Raw genomic sequence first — 19811 nt, forward strand, 5'->3', positions numbered from 1 at the left:
CCCGAATAAGCTGAAATTGCTAATGAATTCGGACAAAACTGTTGCAGCCGTGTTTTAGGCTCTCTGTTTGCCTTTCGCCCTCCATTTTACATGTAAATGTCACCGAGTGTCTACCGTTCGCTCTATGAATAGGCATATCAAGAGTGGTTATTTGTTATAGAAATATCTACGCATGGTAAAGTCTTCATATGTGGTAGCAAAATGGTTTTTGACTTCTAAATATTTTCGTTCTACGACTTTTATGTCTGGTCCACTGGTGATTTGGTCCTGGGTTCGAGTCTTTTAAGAAACATGCCCAATATTTGCTCTCTTTTATTGATTTCTAAATAGTTATCCGGATTAGGTTAATTTGACACACCAATTCCTCGGTTAGTAAGTTAGCCGTCGTTCTTGGTTATGAGCTGAGATCTGACAGCGAATGTCGAGTCAACCATTACCACATTGGAGCAGAGTAATAGGAAGTTCCTTTGCATCAAGGTGTTTAAGGAAGTAGTATTGGTTTTTAAGGCGCCATTATTTTTACTGCATAACTTTGGTAGGGCAAGAAAAATATTTTTCAAAGGGTTGCTATATCGTTTTATATGTAATTTAGAACGAAAAAAGAAACAAAAAAATATTTCCAATGTTTTATTACATAAACAGATAAAACGGTATACCTATTTAATTACATTTGTACATTTAACTGGCTATATTTACTTTACAATCATGAGTTACTTAAACAATCATTTGTAAGTTAAATATTTATTGATTCTGTTAATTAGGTTACCAAGAATAATTGGTCTAGGTGTCGATGTGATTCTATCTCTTAAGCTTGCAATAGTGGAAGCTAAATACGAAGCAGGAGTTACTGATACAACATTCTTAACAGTTGAAGTTGATTTTGTTGGTAAAACTTGATTTACGTTTGTATAAACCTTCTTACCACCGATGAGAACAACATTTTCTGTTGTCGTTTCATATTTTACTACTGGGTTATTGGTAGCTGATATCACACCATCTGCATATTGTATACCTTGTGTTGGAGCAACAGTGTACACAGGTTTATATGCAAACGTCGGTCTAACTGTTGTAATTATAGGATTGGGTGTTGAAATAGGTTTAAAAACAGCAAATTTACTGACATAAGGATCATAATTTTGATTATAATCTGAATAGTCGTAATACTCTTTTGAATTATATTGATTTGGATCTTCTTTGATTGGTGTTACATCTTTGTAATTAACATAATCGTTTCTTTGATTTGTAGTGTCATATTGGTTTGTGTTGTCATGATTTACATAAGTATTGTAATTAATTCTGTCTTCTTCTCTTATGTTATAATTTTGTGGGTTGTAAGTAATTCTATCTTCGTAGTCTCTAATATTGTAATTTTGTGGGGTGAAATAATTTGCAATATTCTGATTTTCGTATTGTCTTATGTTATTGTAATCATTATTTCTAATATTCACGAATCCGTTATTGTTATTATTAAGTGTTATTAACTTATTATTGTTCTGATTAAAGTAGTTTGTTCTTATATTATCGTCGTTTTGTCTCATGTTATTATAATCATTATCAGTGTTAGTATTTTTTATTTTAGCGTTGTTTTCGTCATCATATCTGACATCAGCTTTGTAACCAGTTTCGTCAGCCGTGTAGGAAACGATCTGTGTTCTGCCGTCCGGGAGTCGAACTCTGTACTCTCCGTTGGTACCGCCGCTGACGCTCTGCTGCTTATGAGAGAAGTCATCACCTGTCTTGTGATCGTTAACTCTATAAGAGAAAGCGTAATTTGGATCCTGCAAGAAAACAACATAAAATTTTAAATAAAATATTGAGAAAATACTTTTCTGCTGTACTTTTTCAATATGATGTTCTATAAGTGAGAAATTCATAAGTTAATTTAGGAATTTCAAATTGGTTTAAGTCTAATTATAACAGTGGTTTTTAAACATGTTCTTAAGACCATACTTTACACTAATTGAAAAGGTTTATTTTTCACTTGTAATGTCTCTTTTGTTTTACCCTAAGAATCTATACATATTATATTATAAAGTGGTCAAGTTTGTGGTATTGTAGGAGGTAATATCTCTGGATCTACTAAACCGAAAATAACTAATAGAAATACACGATTGAGTGTCATGTTTGTCCCCGTATTCTCACGCAAATGGACACATCGCGAGTGAAATCCCGGGTCGCCGGCTATTACTAAAACAAACAAGTTAAAACCTCAAACAACAGAGTAACAATTTGCAAGACATTTATAGAAAACGTCTTGTAAAGTTCCACCATGTACATATGTTTTCTGTGACCATGTGTCTAACAACCTGAAGCATCGATCCTAAGTTTCGTGTACCTTTCATTAAGCCAGAAACACTTCAGACAAGCCACATGCAAAAAAATAGCAGTATAGTATTTTTCTGGACAAAGGCTGTCACATTGCTACAAATATATCAGAATTGTACTCTGTAATTGCTTTCCGCACTTGCCTATTGTATTGCATATTCTGAAAATCCTTCAGCTTTGAATGACGAAATTCTCGCTATGAAAGAATCTCGCTCTTCAAGTTTCATTACAGGTTTCTTGGCGAAAATATAGCTAATGTAATGTAAAAGTTCTATTTTCCAATAATCATAAGTACAATCAAAGGTTACCTGATCGTAATCCCCATTATCTCCCGTCGCTCCACTACCGCCATATTGATTATCGTGGCCAGCGTTGTGTCGCTGAAATATTAATGACATTAATTAATGCATTTGGGTGACCGACTTGTGAAGGTCCAAATTTTGTCTTTGCCACAAATGTTTCATTTTGCTAACCGCGGTTTAATAGCAATATGCTCATGTAATTATTATGGATTTTTTATGGTTCCGTACCTCAAAGGGAAAAAATGGAAACCTTATTGGATCACTTTGTTGTGCATCTCAGTTTCTTGTCAATTTATCTATCTATCGAAAACCGCTTGACGTAGACAATTGAAATTTGGCGAAGAGGTAGTTTATTTAGTAATCGACTAGATGTCAGCTAAGAACGCATTTTGCGAGAGGGTCAGATTAAAGACATCTAAGGGCAGACGAAGACACATGCGTCCGCTAGTATTCTTTAGGTATAACGTGAACGTGTAAGAGTAGGGAAATAGTTGAAATTAAAATTATATTATACTCAGGTACACAGTCTCTTGACACTGTAAAAGAATGAAACTTCTAATTTTTTTTCATTCTCTACAAGTTACAATTTTAGTGATAGTAAGTGATGATGCAATCTAAGATGGAAGCGGGCTAACTTGTTAGGAGTAGGATGAAATCCCCTTTCGGTTTCTACACGACATCGTACCGGAAGACCAAAAATGCTTGGCGGTACGTCTTTGTCGGTAACTAGCCACTGCCAAAGCCTCCCACCAGCTAAAATGAATTTTTATAACGTAAATTTTGACACTCTCAAGGGATTAAAAAAAAATACTCAACGCCTGAGGTTTCGTTTGCGTTAAATTCTATATTATTAAGTCGTAATTTAACTCGTTCAGTAAAAAAAACTGCATCAACATGCTGCAAGAATACCTGATAGTTATATTGCTTCTGTTCTCTCTGTTTCAACACATTTTGTCTTGCATGGTCCGATAGAGCTCTGTATATCGGCGGCAAAACTGTCTGCTCCTGAAAATAAGCAAGTTTGACCAATAAATAATTATTTATTTACATCATTACCATCACGTCAGATAAAGTCCTTTGTAGGACGTACCTTTACATTTTTTATGCAATACTAGCGGACGCCCGCGACTATGTCCGCGTGGAATTCAGTTTTTCACAAATCCCGCGGGAAACATGAATTTTTTCCGGGATGAAAAGTAGCCCATAGCCCATGTTAATACAGAGTAAAATCTATTTTAATTCCAAATTACAGCCAAATCGCTTCTGTAGGTAGTAGCGGCGTTAAAGAGTAGCAAACATCCAAACAAACATACATACATCCATACAACCTTTCGCATATATTAGTAGGATAGGCTCGCGTTTGACCATGATCACACAGTCACACAGTGACACACTAACCTATTCATCTATTTATATAAAAGTGAATGGTCATTCATCACGAAATATAGAAAACCGCTTGATGCACAAAGATGAAATTTGGTAGGGAAGTAGTTTATAGTTAGTAGACGTTATCGATCTTCTATTAAAAAGTGGAAGCACAATGAGCGACCAAAAAACGTCCCCACTTAATGAGTCCCAAACACAACTTCTTGGCACTCAATTCAAGTAGTAGCATTCGCAAATTCAACCTTAAACTCAATCCTTAAGGTTGAATTTGCTCTGAATTTGCATTTGCATTGAACATTGAACTATATTTAAAGGCCTTTATGTATAATTTTCTTTACCAATAATTAAAAAAAAAAAATGCTAAAGCAAAATTGGCCTGTTTTAAAGTGGCATGATTGTGCGTCCTTTCATTGGAGGTCAATGGTAGACGTCTTCTATGAATAGATTTTGCAACAGGGCCGGATTGACGAAGACGAAGTCCGCTAGTAATATTAGTATACATGCTAACTTATTACGTCGGAACTCAAAAACGGAAATCGCAGTTGATCCTCCCCAATCCCCGGTCATTATTATTTACCAGAGCATTCCATACCTTCATCACACACAGAAATCTAAATATATTCCCTGACCCTTGTCAATTATTCGGCTAAGTGCCTTCGGATTCTTTGCGGATAATAGTTCCGCAAACTTCCGCCACAGTTGCGGTTCACGGCATACGGCGGATTAACGGTGCGGTACGGGGCTGGTGAAAAAGCGATTGCAGGAAATGACAAGTTTTTTTTTTTAAATTCATTAAATTTTTTATCACAAAATTCAAGGTTACATTTTCTATCTTATATTACGTCTCCTATAAAAACAATCTGGAGAGATTTTTTCTGGAAAATTTTATGGTATTTAAGATATAGGTATTAGTTGATTTTTTTTGTTACAGACTATAATCACTCCTGATGGTAAGAAATGCAAGCAAAAGCCAGCCCATGTTGAAACACGTTTGCTTAGAAGATGCCTTTTTATTTTTGACTTGAAGATAACCACATGGTGTAAATGATGGTAATTCTTTTTGATAAATAGTTTAGAATATTTTTTTTTTAATTACTAATTAAGAATAAAAGTAGTTAAATTTCCATGCCCTATTACTGATTGTACCTAAATACAGAACAGAATAATATAACAACTACCAACTAAAAAAAAAAAACTAAATTGGATATAAATATTTATCGCTTGTTTTGTGGCCCGCTGACCTCATTGATTCCATAATTTTGTTTGTTTCTTTCATTCACGTGATTGATTGTGGCGCATTGTTCAGGTATGTGCTAGGGATGGGAATCGATGATATTTTTCGCCAAATTCATTGTGATTGCGAATTGAGATTTAACATAATGTATGCAAAATGATAAAAAAAATATCCATTACTTATTATAGTTTTAAATAGTTTAATTATAATAATTATCTGTAAAAGTAACAGCAAAATATATTAAACCAAGAAATAAGGTATTTAGTGTATATATCAGATAGAATGGGTACGGTGACAGTTCGTTTCACTCTTGAAAGTTTGCCGCGATTCACGATAGTAGTAGCAACTGTCATAGTACCCATGCTATTTGAAAAACACTATAGTATAAGTACCAAATGTTTCAAAACTAAGCCTAATTGAAAAACACGAATTTTTACCTATGAAACATTCAGTCGAATTGATTACCATCTTATTTTTTTTGAAGTCGGATAGTACCTTTGTAACAATCAGCGACATTTATTTATTTATTTATTTATTTATTTAATCAATACCCGGGAAGACATTACAGTTGCCCAATTCGTCTTCCCAGGCTATACATACATACATTAGAATAATACAAACAAAATTACAAACTATAACAAAAATAACATAAAAGAGAAAAAAAAACATTAATAATTTAAATACAAAAAACATTAATGAATAACAATAATATACTTAACAATTTAACAAAACATAAAAATGAAATGCCCGAAAAAACATCAACTTACTCCATTAATAATAATTTAATGGTTTCTACAAGCATCTGCGGTGGAGAGTGAAAAACGTCCAATTCTAAATTGTTACCAGTTAGTTACATTAATCCAATTTATATTATTCTCAGATTCCAGTATCAGTTTTGAATGTCTGATTTAAATACATCATTTTACTCGTGGCCGAATTATTTTTAGTTTTATTTTCGTCTTGTGGATTATTATTTCATTAAGTTAAGTAAACAATTTACAATTTGCTATCACAATTATTATTCTTTTGACCTTTAATAATAGCATGCTGTAAGACAGGACTTGGCCATTAATAAGTAGGTGCTAAGACTTGAATAAAAAGTACAAATACCAATATTGAATCTGAAGAAGTTTTTTGTTGTATGGCTCACAGAATTAGTTTTTGTAAGTTCATTGTTTAACATAATAATAATTATAAAATAACGTAACCATTATTGAATTAAACTATTGTTTTATATTATTTTTGCAATTGTATTTATTAGCGTGTGTAAAGTTAAAGAATATAATTATCAACATGCTGTAAATGCTAAATCGCATGCTAAACTGCGATTGCTAATTGAGTTCATCACTAGCAGACGTAGCTCGTGCTAAATCCAAATGTAATTGTATTGTTTAAAGCCTTATTCAAGCCAGTTAGCAGCGAAATATTCCCACATTGACGCAAGTCTCGGCTTTGTTTAGAGGCGAACATTAAGGGAATATGTTGATTTCATATTGTGTTGATACTGTGGCAGGGGCCATGAAATGCGAGTTTTAAAACCGTTACTTAAGTTCCAAGGTAATAAAAAAAATAAAAAAAATAAAACATATATCCGTTTAGACAGATATGCTAATAAATATACAATGTGACATTCATCTAATACTAGCTGACGCCACACGGTTTCACACACTCGCGTGGTTCCCGTTCCTGTGGGAATACGGGGATAAAATATAGCCTATAGCCTTTCTCGATAAATGGGCTATCTAACACTGAAAGAATTTTTCAAATCGGTCCAGTACTTCCTGAGATTAGCGCGTTCAATCAAACAAACAAACAAACAAACAAACCCTTCAACTTTATAAGATTAGTATATTATAGTTACCTAATTAAATTAATAATTTGTGATTTTATTTTCTTTCTTTTCTGAATTGGTCTAGGTCTGGCTGGTGGGAGGTTTCGGCCTTGGCTGGTTACCACCCTACAGGCAAAGACGTACCACCAAGCGATTTAGCGTTCCTGTACGATGACGTGTAGAAACCGAAAGGGGTGCGGATTATCATCCTCCTCCTAAAAAGTTAGCCTGCCTCCATTTTAAATTGCATCATCAATTACTATCAGGTGAGATTGCAGTCAAGGGTTAACTTGTAAAGAATAAAAAAAATATACATTGTAAACGATTTTTCACAATTCGGGTCAGATTGTAATTTAGCCATTTTCTATGCCAATGTATCCTATACAATTCGTTGATGAAAGGGAACTTAAGGTTACCTCCTAACTCTGCAGCTAATCGATGTACGGAACCAATTAAAGTAGCACTAATTACATCAGGAATTAAAGCAAATTCCGCATCTCCTCCGCAATTAAGGTTCGTTTTCCACCGCGGCATTCAGATCGGCATTACGTCCACGGAGGCGAGTAAGCCTCTAATTAGTCCCGTTTGTTTGTAAGTTAACTTTTGACGGAGTTTACTTTGTGCGCGGGTTTTGAGTATTATTGATGTTTATTGGTCTTTTCGCGGAATTAAAGGCTGCGGTCGGAAAATTGCTTTTTGCTACTTCCTGAAGGGGAAGGCTATCAATTGTACGAGTGTTTTCATCATATTTGTTAAGATTTTAGCTTTAGGATTATTCCGACGACCTCGCACAGTATAGGGTGCAGTATTTGGCGGCCTCCGTGGCGCAGTGGACTTACAAGACGGAGGTCCTGGGTTCGATCCCCGGCTGGACTGATTGAGGTTTTCTTAATTGGTCCAGGTCTGGCTGGTGGGAGGCTTTGGCCGTGGTTAGTTACCACCTGACCAACAAAGACCGCCAAGCGATTTAGTGTTCCGGTACGTCACGTAGAAACCGAAAGGGGTGTGGATTTCATCCTCTTCCTAACAAGTTAGCTTGATTCCATCTTAGATTGCATCATCACTTATCATCTGGTGAGATTGTAGTCAAGGGCTAACTTGTAAAGAATAAAAAAAGAGGTTTAAATCATCTAGTCAAAGTCAAAGTTCATTTACTTCAATTAGGCTTACGGTCATTTTCAATAACCTATCCAAGATTACGAATAGTTAGCTATTCTCGATATCAGTAACAGTCAAACTATCTTTACATAGTCAAACTATCTGTCAGTAGGTTATTGAAAAGCAGATAAGAACAGAAAGATTGATTTTCCTAACCTTAGTAAGCGAAATGACGGATAGATAGATTATTGAAAACGGGCGTCAGTTTACAAGCACTTTACAAACGGTTATGTTAGGAGTTAATGGTGATTGTAAGGACCCTCATCCTGACTATAAGATAAGCAAATCACTGGCTCATTCCGACACTGGTGTGGCAAGCAGACCCCACACGACCACCCCGGTCAAGCGCCGGTGATAGACTGTCCCATTTTATACTTTTTGGACTGTCCCATTGCCCCCACTACCAATGTACATGAGATAGTGTATGTAGTATTGTAGGTTCTATTTAGTAGATACAAACACTACAGTGATAATTAAAGTTGACAATGTAAAATCAAAGTTAAGAAGGTGACAAGTGCGTCATGATCTTGAAGAGTCCACTACAAACTCAGCCAACTCGGCAACAACAACTTGAGAAAATGTAACAACTAAACAATTATCTATGTGTGCCAAAACTTTACTGAAGACAGCAAGATGTAATTTGTATAATACTTTACTTTTTTGACAGATAGACTTTTTGGAAATTGCAACTTTAGAGGAGGAAGTGGGACGTGGAACTGTATGAAAAGTTTTCCATGCAATTTGTGTGTTTTATTTATCTTGCCGGTCAATTCCCTTTTTTATAAGGAAAGAAGCCAGACCCTGTAGTGACACGTGAAAATATGGTGATAATGATTAGGTTTTGGTAGATCTAGTACAAAAATACTTATCATTTTCTGTTTTTTTTTGTGCTATATCTTTTAATTAAGATCCCCATTTCCCTGCATTAGTCGGGAAAGACTGCATTAGGAGTGCGTACGACAATAGACCAACGGGGATCGAACTACCCTTCGGTGATGAGTCCGACCGCTCTAACCATTGAGCTGTTGAGCAACGTATAGGCTACTTTTTCAAAAAATCCATGGATCCCATTTGTGAGTTTATGAGAATTGTGAGAAACTGAATTTCACGCGAAATTGTGGGTTTACACACCCACTTTACAATAAAAGGAATATTTACCTCGTAATCGTTGAATCTATTCTGCTGTGAATATCCTCCCAGTCTTGCTTTCAACAGCATTGCTGCGTACGGCACTTGAGTGTATGAAGACGCTTCTGGTACATTGTTGATGGCATTTCCACCATTGTTGTCAAAAAGTGCATTATTGGATATTGGGGATATGTCAGCCAAAAGATCAGGAGATACAGTAACATCTGGACTTGGTAAGGGGTAAGCAGGGTTCAGAGGGATGTTTTGGGATGGTGTGTTTTGGGTGGTGGAACTGTTGCGTGGGTTTGGGTTCAAGTCGCTGTTTGCAATGGCTTCTAGCAGGGGGCGTGTTGTTACGATCAAGGGGGTTCTTGGTGCTGGCGGGCCGTCGTTTGGAAATAGTACTGGGCCTTGTCTGGAAAGGAAAATCATGTTGTTAATTGGTTACTGGCTCCAAGCTTATACTTTACTAGCAAAACTCCGCGGAAAACTATCGCAATATGGGGTTAGGCTATAGCCTATGTCACTCTCTGATAATGTGGCTTTCCATCGGTGAAGGAATTTTCAAATCGATCTAGTCATTTTTAAGTTCATTTGTTACATACAAAAATAAAAATCTTTCCTCTGTAATTGTACACGTACGTATACTGTTGTCGATCAACTATTTCGTATGTATGTAGTTATGGGTTTTTGGAAAGTGCGGTCCTACATCAAGTCCTGGAACGGGCTATAAAATAATAATATTTTATTTTTGCCAAATATTCTTAACTAGCTGACGCCGCGCGGTTTCACCCGCGTGGTTCTTGTTCCCGTAGGTGTACGGGAATAATATATAACCTATAGCCTTCCTCAATTAATGGGCTATCTAACACTGAAAGAATTTTTTTAATCGGCCAGTAGTTCCTGAGATTAGCACGTTCAAACAAATAAACGAACAAACAAACTTTTCAGCTTTATATATTAGTATAGATAACAGCCAGAAAATTAGAAAAGGTTACTGAGTTTCAAATATCTCTTTCTAGAATTTGTAGAAGCGAGAATTTGGACCATAAATGATGCCAGACTTTAATGGGATATAAATATATTATGCTGTTAACTTTGCAAGTTTTGTTTCTTTTCCAAATCAATCTCAAAGGATGCCTTTATTTTTTACCGCTATGTGTTAACCTATTTGCGATTAAACCATGTAATAAGTGTACATATTATTCGACCCGGGACTCGAACCTGAAATCTCTGTAGTTTAAAATAAATCAAATTAGGCAGTTTATCCCAGTCTCATTAGTAAATCTGCCCAGTAACACCATAACTGTCAATCAAATGTAATTATAAAGCAGACGTAGTGAAGACAAATTGTGAGCCATCGGCTCAACAAGTTGTACGAATTTCATTAAACAACAGTCGTTAGCAGGGGAAGCCTCCCCTCCCCCGTATTGATAGCTCGCGCTATGGATTTCCCATTACCCAGGTAACCTTTCCTTTAGTTTCCACTCAGCTGTTTATATTCCTTTGGCCCAAGGGCAGGTTTAGGTTGGCACAAGGTTCAATACAAAAGGCTCGATTGTAGAATATTTTTAACTGACTTAAAAAGTTAAAAAGGAGAAGTTTCTCAAGTTGATTGTTATTTTTTTTATGTATGTACACCGATTACTTGAAGACGTCTGGACTGATCTTGTAAATTCTTTTTATGAAATAAAATGATTGACAATCGATTTTTTGCATTTAAAGGAAAATATTTTAAATCAAATGGTAACCTTCACGGACAATTTTCTGGGTGCATATTTAAGGGGCAGGATACACTAAAGTTAGGAAGATGTGATAGGTAAGTAGCCACGGCCGATGCCTATTAATAAACTAGACTTATATTATGTCAATTAAAAAATATAGAATTCTAAATTACTGGCTGGAATTCGAATCTGACCCCAAAAAAAAAATGATTTCATTTGAACGAACAGGGCAAGCAACAAGGGCAGTTAGTCCAGCAGATGTTTGTATTTGTACCATCAACTTATATAAGAAAGTAAAAGATATATTTCGAGGAGTGCGCTCAGGAACTGTTCGATCTTGTGCCACCTTCGCCGTTCTACCACAGGGCTGTAAGGCGTCGCAGAGATCTATACCGCTACGTCGTCGATATTCCTAACGCGTACTAAGCGGTTTAGTTCCTCTTTTCATAAACGCACTGCAAAGATGTGCAATGCTCTTCCAGCTTCCGTTTTCCCCACCACCTACAATATGGGTTGTCTTCAAGTCAAGAGTGTACAGGCAAATTCTAGGTAAGCGCGTTCCACCATAGGCTGCATCATCGCTGCAATCATCAAGCGTGATTGCAGCTAAGCGCTTGATTATACAAAAAAAAAACAAATACCTTTAGACTTACTTGGTGGGTTTACTCTCTTCCAAATACTGGCGCAGTTCGTAGGGGTGGTAGTTAAAGTTCCTGGGCTCCAGGAAGCTAGCTGGTGTTGCAGTCTCTTGGGGTGACACTTCCAGGATACAAATGGCCAATATTGCAAACCTGAAATAAATAGAAAGTTTTTTTTTTTTTTATTCTTTACAAATTAGCCCTTGACTACAATCTCATCTGATGGTAAGTGATGATGCAGTCTAAGATGGAAGCGGGCTATAAGTATACAAAATAAAAAAAAACATATAATAACAATAAAGTATACAAATAAACAAACTATATCAAATCTAAGATTTAGGGGCCGGTAGTTAAATGCGAGAAGTCGCGGATTAATACCCATCAGTGGACTATATAAAATAAATAAATAAATTATATATTTTATATATTATTTCGATATTATTATAGAAAATTAGCACTCTTGAATCACAATACATACTTGAATCACAATTGTAAGCGAAACTCTAACAACTAATTCGCCGTCTTACCTGAATTTAATAAGCACAGGAATAATTTTCCATAACTTTATGGCGCGTATGGTTCGCACTCCATACGTTACAGCTGACAGACGGACAGATATACAAATAGAGCCGCGACGAGTTGATGTATTGCTGGGAAATTGTGTTGAAATCTGCGCTGATTATGTTTAGGCTTTAGTCCTCATTCGCACGAGAGTTTTTTTTTTTTTTTTTTTTGTTAAACCACGTTTTATTTCTAGAACTTTTTACAACCATTAGCATTTAGCATAGATATTATTATTTTATTATTTATTATTATTTAACAAACAACACATTGAAATTAAGCCTAACCATAGTGCAACACAAACCACAGTTAGTTTTACTGTGCACTGGTTATTATTGCATACAATAAATACAATATTTAGGAACAAACAGAACATTATTAACAAACAGAAGAGGATAAATAAACAGATTAACAAACAGAAGAGGATAAATACCAAGAATAATGATTATAGGGTAGTTGAAAAAAAGTGTGAGTGAACCGGTGCTGCGACGCTACACAGGCTGTCCCAAAAAATAATTCTTTAGTTTCCGCTTATGTACGTTCGTGAGTATATTGGTATCTTTTAGAAGATTCTTTACCGCATCCGGAAAATCGTTAAAGATTGTCGGAACAATATATTCCAGCCTTCTCTTACCATACCCATTTATGAAGTTCGGTACATACAATTTACATTTTTTTGAACTTCTTAGTTGTTTATTGTATGTAATTTCCTTCAGTTTAGGTTTTATTTGAAGGTACTGCTCTGTTATTATGGAATATTTTGTTTTTACGTCTATTGGCATTAATTTACAGTAATTAAATAAGACATGATAATCATTTCTATATTGTTGTTTTATTTTTTTCGGTACAATGGTTTTTAAAAGGCGTAGTTGAAGTTGATATATTTGATTAATATTACTTTTATACGTAAGACCATAACTACTCAATCCATATGATATTATTGATTCACCTAGTGCTTTGTACATCATTAGTAAGGTGGAAAATGGAACTTTGTTATTGATCAATGATAGTTTAGCCAGGAGAGCACGAAGCTTATCGCACACATAATTAATGTGTTCTTTCCATTGAAGACGATCATCGATAATTAATCCTAGGTATCGTTGACTGGAGACCGTCTCAACGGAAGCACAACTACAAATATTAGATGTCCGTTTTGTAAAATGTTGCTCGTTTTTATGCATACATTGATGGCTATGTGCTATAAGCTTTGTAATACCATTGTATCTGTTATGACTCGAACTAATGTACATCATTTTAGTTTTATCAACATTAATAACTAGGCCAACGTCATGCGACCATTTTAATAGTGAATCAAAATCTGATTGAAGCTGGAACATAGCTTCGTGGATGTCGTGATGAGCGGACACTAAGCAAGTATCATCAGCAAATTGAAACATTTCGCACGTTTTAATTTTATTTGCAAGATCATTTACATACGTTAAAAAATGCAAAGGGCCAATAACCGAACCTTGTGCTGTTCCCTGTGTTACAGTCACATCTTTACTTAACGTTTCTTCAATTTTCACTCTATACAACCTGTCAGTCATGTAATTTTGACACCATTTCAGAAGTGGGCCCCTTATTCCATTATCTTGTAGTTTTTCAAGTAGGACGTTGTGTCGAAGCATATCAAATGCTTTACTGTAGTCTATATATACAACCAAGACATGTTTTTTGTTATTTAAATGCTTATTGACAGAATCTGTAAATGCTGATAGTAGTTGCGATGTGCTCTTTTTCTGCTGAAAACCATATTGCTTATCAGATAATACGTTGTGATCTTTATAAAATGCGTGTAATTGCTGACAAATGTACTTTTCAACAATTTTATCAATTGTGGGTAATATTGTAATAGGTCGGTAATTATTATAGTCGCTTGTGTTACCTTTTTTATGAATCGGTCGAACTATACCCGTTTTAAGATCTTTGGGATATTTAGAAGTAGCGACCGATGTGTTTACAAGCTTTGCTATTATAGATGTAATCTTGCCGGATAGCATTTTTATATCTATTGGACGTATATTATCAGATCCCGCTGATTTATTGTTCCCTAATTTAGCAACTATTTTTGAGATTTCAGTCGCAGAAGCGATTTTGAATCTACATGAAACGTTTAGGGAGTTTTTATAATCGCTTTTATTTAGTAGTGGTTTTGTACAAGAAAGCATACTATTTTTTACACTGTTATTAAAGGATTCAGCGAAGTTATTAGCAATACTTCTCGACGAGTTAGTATTTTTATCAAAAGCCTTTAAAATAGTTTCATCTAGTGACTTTTTAATTCTACCTGTTAATTCATTCAGTATATCCCAGAGCTTCCTAATATCATTTTTGTGCTTAAGTATTTCATTCCTGGAGTACTCATTTTTAGCTTTTGTTATCACTTTATTTGCGAAATTTCGAGCACGGTTAAGCTGTAATTTTAACATCATATTATTTAAGTCGTTTTTCCATTTTTTAAATAGTTCATCTCTAAACTCACATGCTTTAAGGACTCTCTTATTAATCCAATAATTAAGGCGACGGTTGGGATTTTTATTCATCTTTATTTTTGTTTTTGATTTATCATAGCAAAGGTTCATATTGTTTTTTATGTACATGTAAATGTCGTCTGGGCATGACATATGATCCACTGGTGACCAATCGATGTCATTTAAATAACATTGTAATTTTTTATTATTAATTTTAAATTTAGATTTTGAACCAGCCTGTATAGTCGACGCGCCGACGCACGCTAAGGCGGTCATCCGATGGTCGGCCAGTACAATGTCGAGCGCCGCGGTGTATAGGTTTAGTGAGCGGGACTTCGCGTATATGTGATCTATACATGATTTACTTATGCGATTATTGCGCACTTCAATTCGCGTATAGTTCGTAATCCCGCTTACTAGCCCTAGGCCGTACAACATGCTGTTATACTTATGCTTTACAGGGTTAATTGATCTTAGGTCAATATTCACGTCACCTAATAAATATAAATCTCGTGTGTGTGCGGTGTTTCGTATGAGTTGTTCGAGTTCGTGTATAAATAAGTGTTTGCTATAGCTAGGTGGGCGGTAAATTGTGCACAGATTTGCAGTATACAGTTCAGGGGTGATTATTTCACCCCAGATGCATTCAAAGTTTTGCGTCATCGTTTTAGTTACCGTAAATTTGTGTTTTTTGTTAATGTATATTATAATTCCCCCACCTTTTCGCCCTTTACGCAGATCTGTGTACATTTGAAACCCATTTAAATTAAACATGCAGCTTATAGAATCGGAAATATTAGCCTCTGTTATCACAATTACATCCATAGGTTTGGGACATTGTATAATACTTTGTTCCAAAGCAGAGAAGTTTTTTATCATAGACCTTATATTTATATGTATACACAACAGTTTAATATTATTATTATTAGGTATCGAATTTACAAAATTATGAATATTACTACAACTCAGAAATTCCGTTACGTCGTCTTTGATTGTTTCCATAATAAGTTAGTAGGAAATTAACCGTATTACGAATTGTTAAAGTAGGTATTTGTAGTAAACTATTGGTTTAAGCTAGTTTATTGATTTCGTCTAAGGAACGAATTATAATAGGTTCACAATTTATATCTTTACGTGCGCGAATAATCCCTTTTTTACACCATATGAATTTGTATGTGTCTTTCAATTGATTTTTAGCGTTCCACAGTAGGTTTTTGTTGTAAGGCGTCAGCGCTTCACGTAAGAACACCGTTTCTTGAGCAGATTTTTCGTTCGCGTTCGAGATAATATCTTTCACGGTAACCTTGATTGTTTTTGATGTGGCAATCCATTTTTGCTGTATATTTTCGCTTTTCATTTTAAGTAGTATTGATCCAGGCATCTTTCCACGGTCCTTACGTGCCCGAGGGAGCTTGAAGTTAACATTAATGATATCTTCGTACGGTAAACAAAGTTTTTTTGCAATGCTATCTACAACCCCTTTTGTGTCTTTTTCTTCACAGTCATGTAGGTTCAGAATTTCAATTTGGTCACCTAGTTTTTGTTGTTCGGTTTCTTGAAGACGCTGTTCTAATGCTATAACCCTAGTTTCAAGATTTGTATTTTTATTCGTTAATTCGCAGTTTTTTCGCTTGAGGTCTTGAATCGACTGCTTACAAAACTCCATACTTTCAATCATCTCGTCCATTTTCTCACTATGATATTGCAAGCTGCGCATGCATTCTTTCATCTCTTTCTGGATTGCCTTTTCCATTTCTTTCGACATATCGTTCAGAAGCTGCTTCACATTGATACATACGTCCTGGGATCCGTCGATGCGATGGCGATGTGAAGGTGATGCCTCCTCATCGTCCTCTTCCGGAATAATAAAGGAGCTGCGTCTTATCGATGTGTTATGGCATTCAGTACACGTCCATTCCAGATTGTCAGCCGCACGGACGGCGGCAAGTTGCTTGTTCGTTAGGCCGGAGCAGACGGTATTACCATGCACTATTTTTTCACATTTTGCACATTCCAGACCCGGATTTCGTTTTGTAATATTTTTACCACATTTCTCACACTTATTCATAATTAAATAATTTAAATTTTTATCTGGCCGTTAAAATACGTGTTCCTCTAATGATTGACAGCTGTCAACTGAGTTAAAAAAGCGATACGTTGAAAAGAGAGTTAAACCCAGCGTTCGCGCTTTTTTACGTTCTTAATTTAATTCATGGTCTATTTCCAACGCCCAAAATTGAAAATACAACACTGCTGGATAGTAAAACTGTAAACGCAGTCGTGTGAACATCACAGATTAATTAATAATAGGCAGATAGAGCGTACGGAACACGTCGGTGTCGTAGCCGCTCCAAATACAAAATTCAAAAACGAATACATTCTCCAGTCAGTACGACACGAAGCGTCGCATCAGTAATTTTCAATATTATTCAAGAAAAATGGCATCTTATGTTTTTTTTAAAACAGTTCACAAAAAGTAAGGGAATAAGATGAAGTATTTTTTTATTGATTATTTACGTAATTGTTGTTAGTGTTAAATTTAGAAATAAAAATTATTTACAGATTGATTTTTGTATTTTTATGGGTTTCACCACGCTGCTTGTCAAGATTTCACCACGCTCTTTCTGTGTGATTGTTGAATTTGAACGCTTTTTTGACGTCCGTTAAAAAACTCTCGTGCGAATGAGGGCTTACTGTGGTGGGTGTGTGTGAGTTTATATTGTTTAATAATTTAAATTTAATTTGACTGGATTGTATAAACTTAATTGTTTTTATGGGATTTTAGGTAATATTATTTTCTTTAAATCACGAAGGCTTAATTAACTTGCATCTAAGTGAAAAATTAGATGTGTTATATATTTTGTAAATATTTTATTTTAGTGTTAATTAGCAGGCGTCACGCGGAATACGGGGTTAAAAATAAGTGTAACCTATGACACTAATAATAAAGTTATTTTCTATTTATAACATAGGTATTCGCTTGTAAAGTACCTCTTAATTCACCAATTACAATATCGTAATAAATCTCATTACCCACATATGCCGTAATGTAATGTAAAATGAACATATGCCGTAAATAACATAAAAACTTTATCATCCGTCTAAAAACGAACGGTACTTTTTTGAATCTTAGCAAAGAGTTTTTATGACAGAAAAGTGCTCAACATTTATTATGAATAAAATTTACTTTGTGAGATAAAATTTAATAAATAAACCGCCTTATCTCCAACTCGGAATTGAAGTTGGAGACCAGGCGTTTCGTTTGAGAACAAAAGCTGCAATGGTCGAAAGACAGCTGACCACAGCACATAAAGCATTTACGGTGCGCTTCTTTTATCCGAGATTTAATCTACGGAACCCTACACTGCGCGTGGGTCTTGCAATATCTGCCATAAATATAAATTTACCAAAACACAACACAAATTTAATATATCTATGGCTTTTAATTGAATAAAAACACACAAAACGGCGTATTTGCTGGCGTGATTGCATCATTGTGCCGTGTGAACGCGCTGTCACAGATACGAGCTAAAGCCGCCATGTTGCCGTTGTCATGGCAACCATTGTCGGCGTGGGAAAATGGCGGGATTCGGTCGCGTTTGTGTGAAAAGCGCGATTTCCGATGAGTACGAGTTTTAATTAAAACCTTGTAAAGATTATTGATTTTTTTTCAAAGGAAGTTCGTGGAATATATCGCTTTTTATTGCTTGATGATTTATTAAACAAACTTCAAAACAAAGGTTTCAATTTAACACGTAGGAAGGTAAAGGTATATTTTTTGTAATATGTAGGTAATTGTGTTTAATTAATGACAATGATTTATACTTGGAGGCCATTGAATAAGGTTTCACTTTCATACACGAAGAAGTAAAAGAAATTGATTTAACTGAAAATAATCACTTTAAACTACCTTACATACTAATGATTTTAAAAGAGCACCTATTTATCGAATGGATAATATACCAAAAAAAAAAAACGTGTGCACCAACCAAATTTATCGAAAAACTAATTAAAATGAACATGTATCTAAAAGTTACTACTATAATAAAAAAATAATTTTTAAAAAATAAAACATTAAAGTGTTTTTCAGATAGCATGGGTATTGTGCCAGTTGCCTTATGACGTTCATAATACGTACTATTATCGTGAATCGCGGCAAACTTTCAATAATGAAACGAACTGTCACCGTACCCATGCTATCTGAAAAACACTATAGCCGTGATACCCCAGTGTTATAATGAAAAAAAAACATGAAATTGTACACCTTTTGAGACATATTATATTTTTTTTTTTAATGCACAAAACTAAAAAGTTTAAGGTACATGCCCCGGCCCGGATTCGAACTCATACCCTCCGGAATAGGAGGCAAAGGTCATATCCACTGGGCTATCACAGCGTTCGTTTTTATTTTATGTGGTGATATTTTTTAACAACTTTGACGTTCGGAAATGTTTGCGATAGGTATAGAAATAGGTAATTAAAGGATATGTTTGCATGCGATCAATCACAATTTGTAACGAGCAGACAGAAGGGATTTGTTATGATTTCATACGCCTGTCTGTGAGGGTGCTCAATATTATATTAGCTAAATTGTAATTTGCACGGTTGGATATATTTACTTGTATTTTAATGGGTCAAGGTTTGTGTTTTGCATCATTACTATTAGCCAATTTTATCGGTACAGGGCCAGGCTAACATATTAAAAAAAAACGTTTATTATCTAAAGTACAAGTGTGTGACATATAAGTTGCAAGGGCCCCTGTTCTAGGTGGAAACCTGTATTACTGGTTGCCCCTCTCATCCGCCAAGACACAATTGTTAGTTAACAAATAACTTAATTACGTACAATATTGTTTGCACGTGTGTGTGTGGATGTGTGTTTGTGTGTGTGTGTGTGTGGGTGTGCGAGAATATGTGTATGTTTTTTTTAGATATGGAGCTTAAACCCATCATGCTGCTCCAATTATATTGGTTTGCTTAGGGTGATATTGCTAAATTTATTAACGACCTGTTTCAAATGATATACTTCGTCAGGTTTAACGTGCTCTCCGAG

The 19811-nt window shown here is 35.2% G+C and overlaps 1 protein-coding gene across 1 annotated transcript; it reads right to left on the reverse strand.

The window, feature by feature from the left end:
• Positions 1-617: 617 nt before the first annotated feature.
• LOC112046702 (ras guanine nucleotide exchange factor P-like) lies at positions 618-16826 on the reverse strand. The gene is made up of 6 exons (XM_052886957.1): positions 15919-16826; positions 11742-11879; positions 9395-9779; positions 3537-3632; positions 2634-2705; positions 618-1778 (listed from the first exon to the last, which is right to left on the reverse strand). Exons 1-6 carry the CDS (start codon positions 16824-16826, stop codon positions 723-725), a joined length of 2655 nt encoding a protein of 884 aa, XP_052742917.1. The 3' UTR covers positions 618-722.
• Between the last annotated feature and the right edge of the window lie 2985 nt (positions 16827-19811).

Source organism: Bicyclus anynana, chromosome 18, assembly GCF_947172395.1.
Source record: "Bicyclus anynana chromosome 18, ilBicAnyn1.1, whole genome shotgun sequence".
Taxonomy (NCBI): Eukaryota; Metazoa; Arthropoda; class Insecta; order Lepidoptera; family Nymphalidae; genus Bicyclus; species Bicyclus anynana.

What these genes read in the sequence shown, in the direction of transcription:
- LOC112046702 (XM_052886957.1), bottom strand. Translation starts at nt 16,826, where the DNA reads ATGAATAAGTGTGAGAAATGTGGTAAAAATATTACAAAACGAAATCCG. An exon ending in GACACATACAAATTCATATG is followed by an intron (nt 11,880 to 15,918) that starts GTGTAAAAAAGG and finishes TATTTATTTCAG; the next exon opens with GTTTGCAATATTGGCCATTT. An exon ending in ATAATGGGGATTACGATCAG is followed by an intron (nt 1,779 to 2,633) that starts GTAACCTTTGAT and finishes GTTTTCTTGCAG; the next exon opens with GATCCAAATTACGCTTTCTC.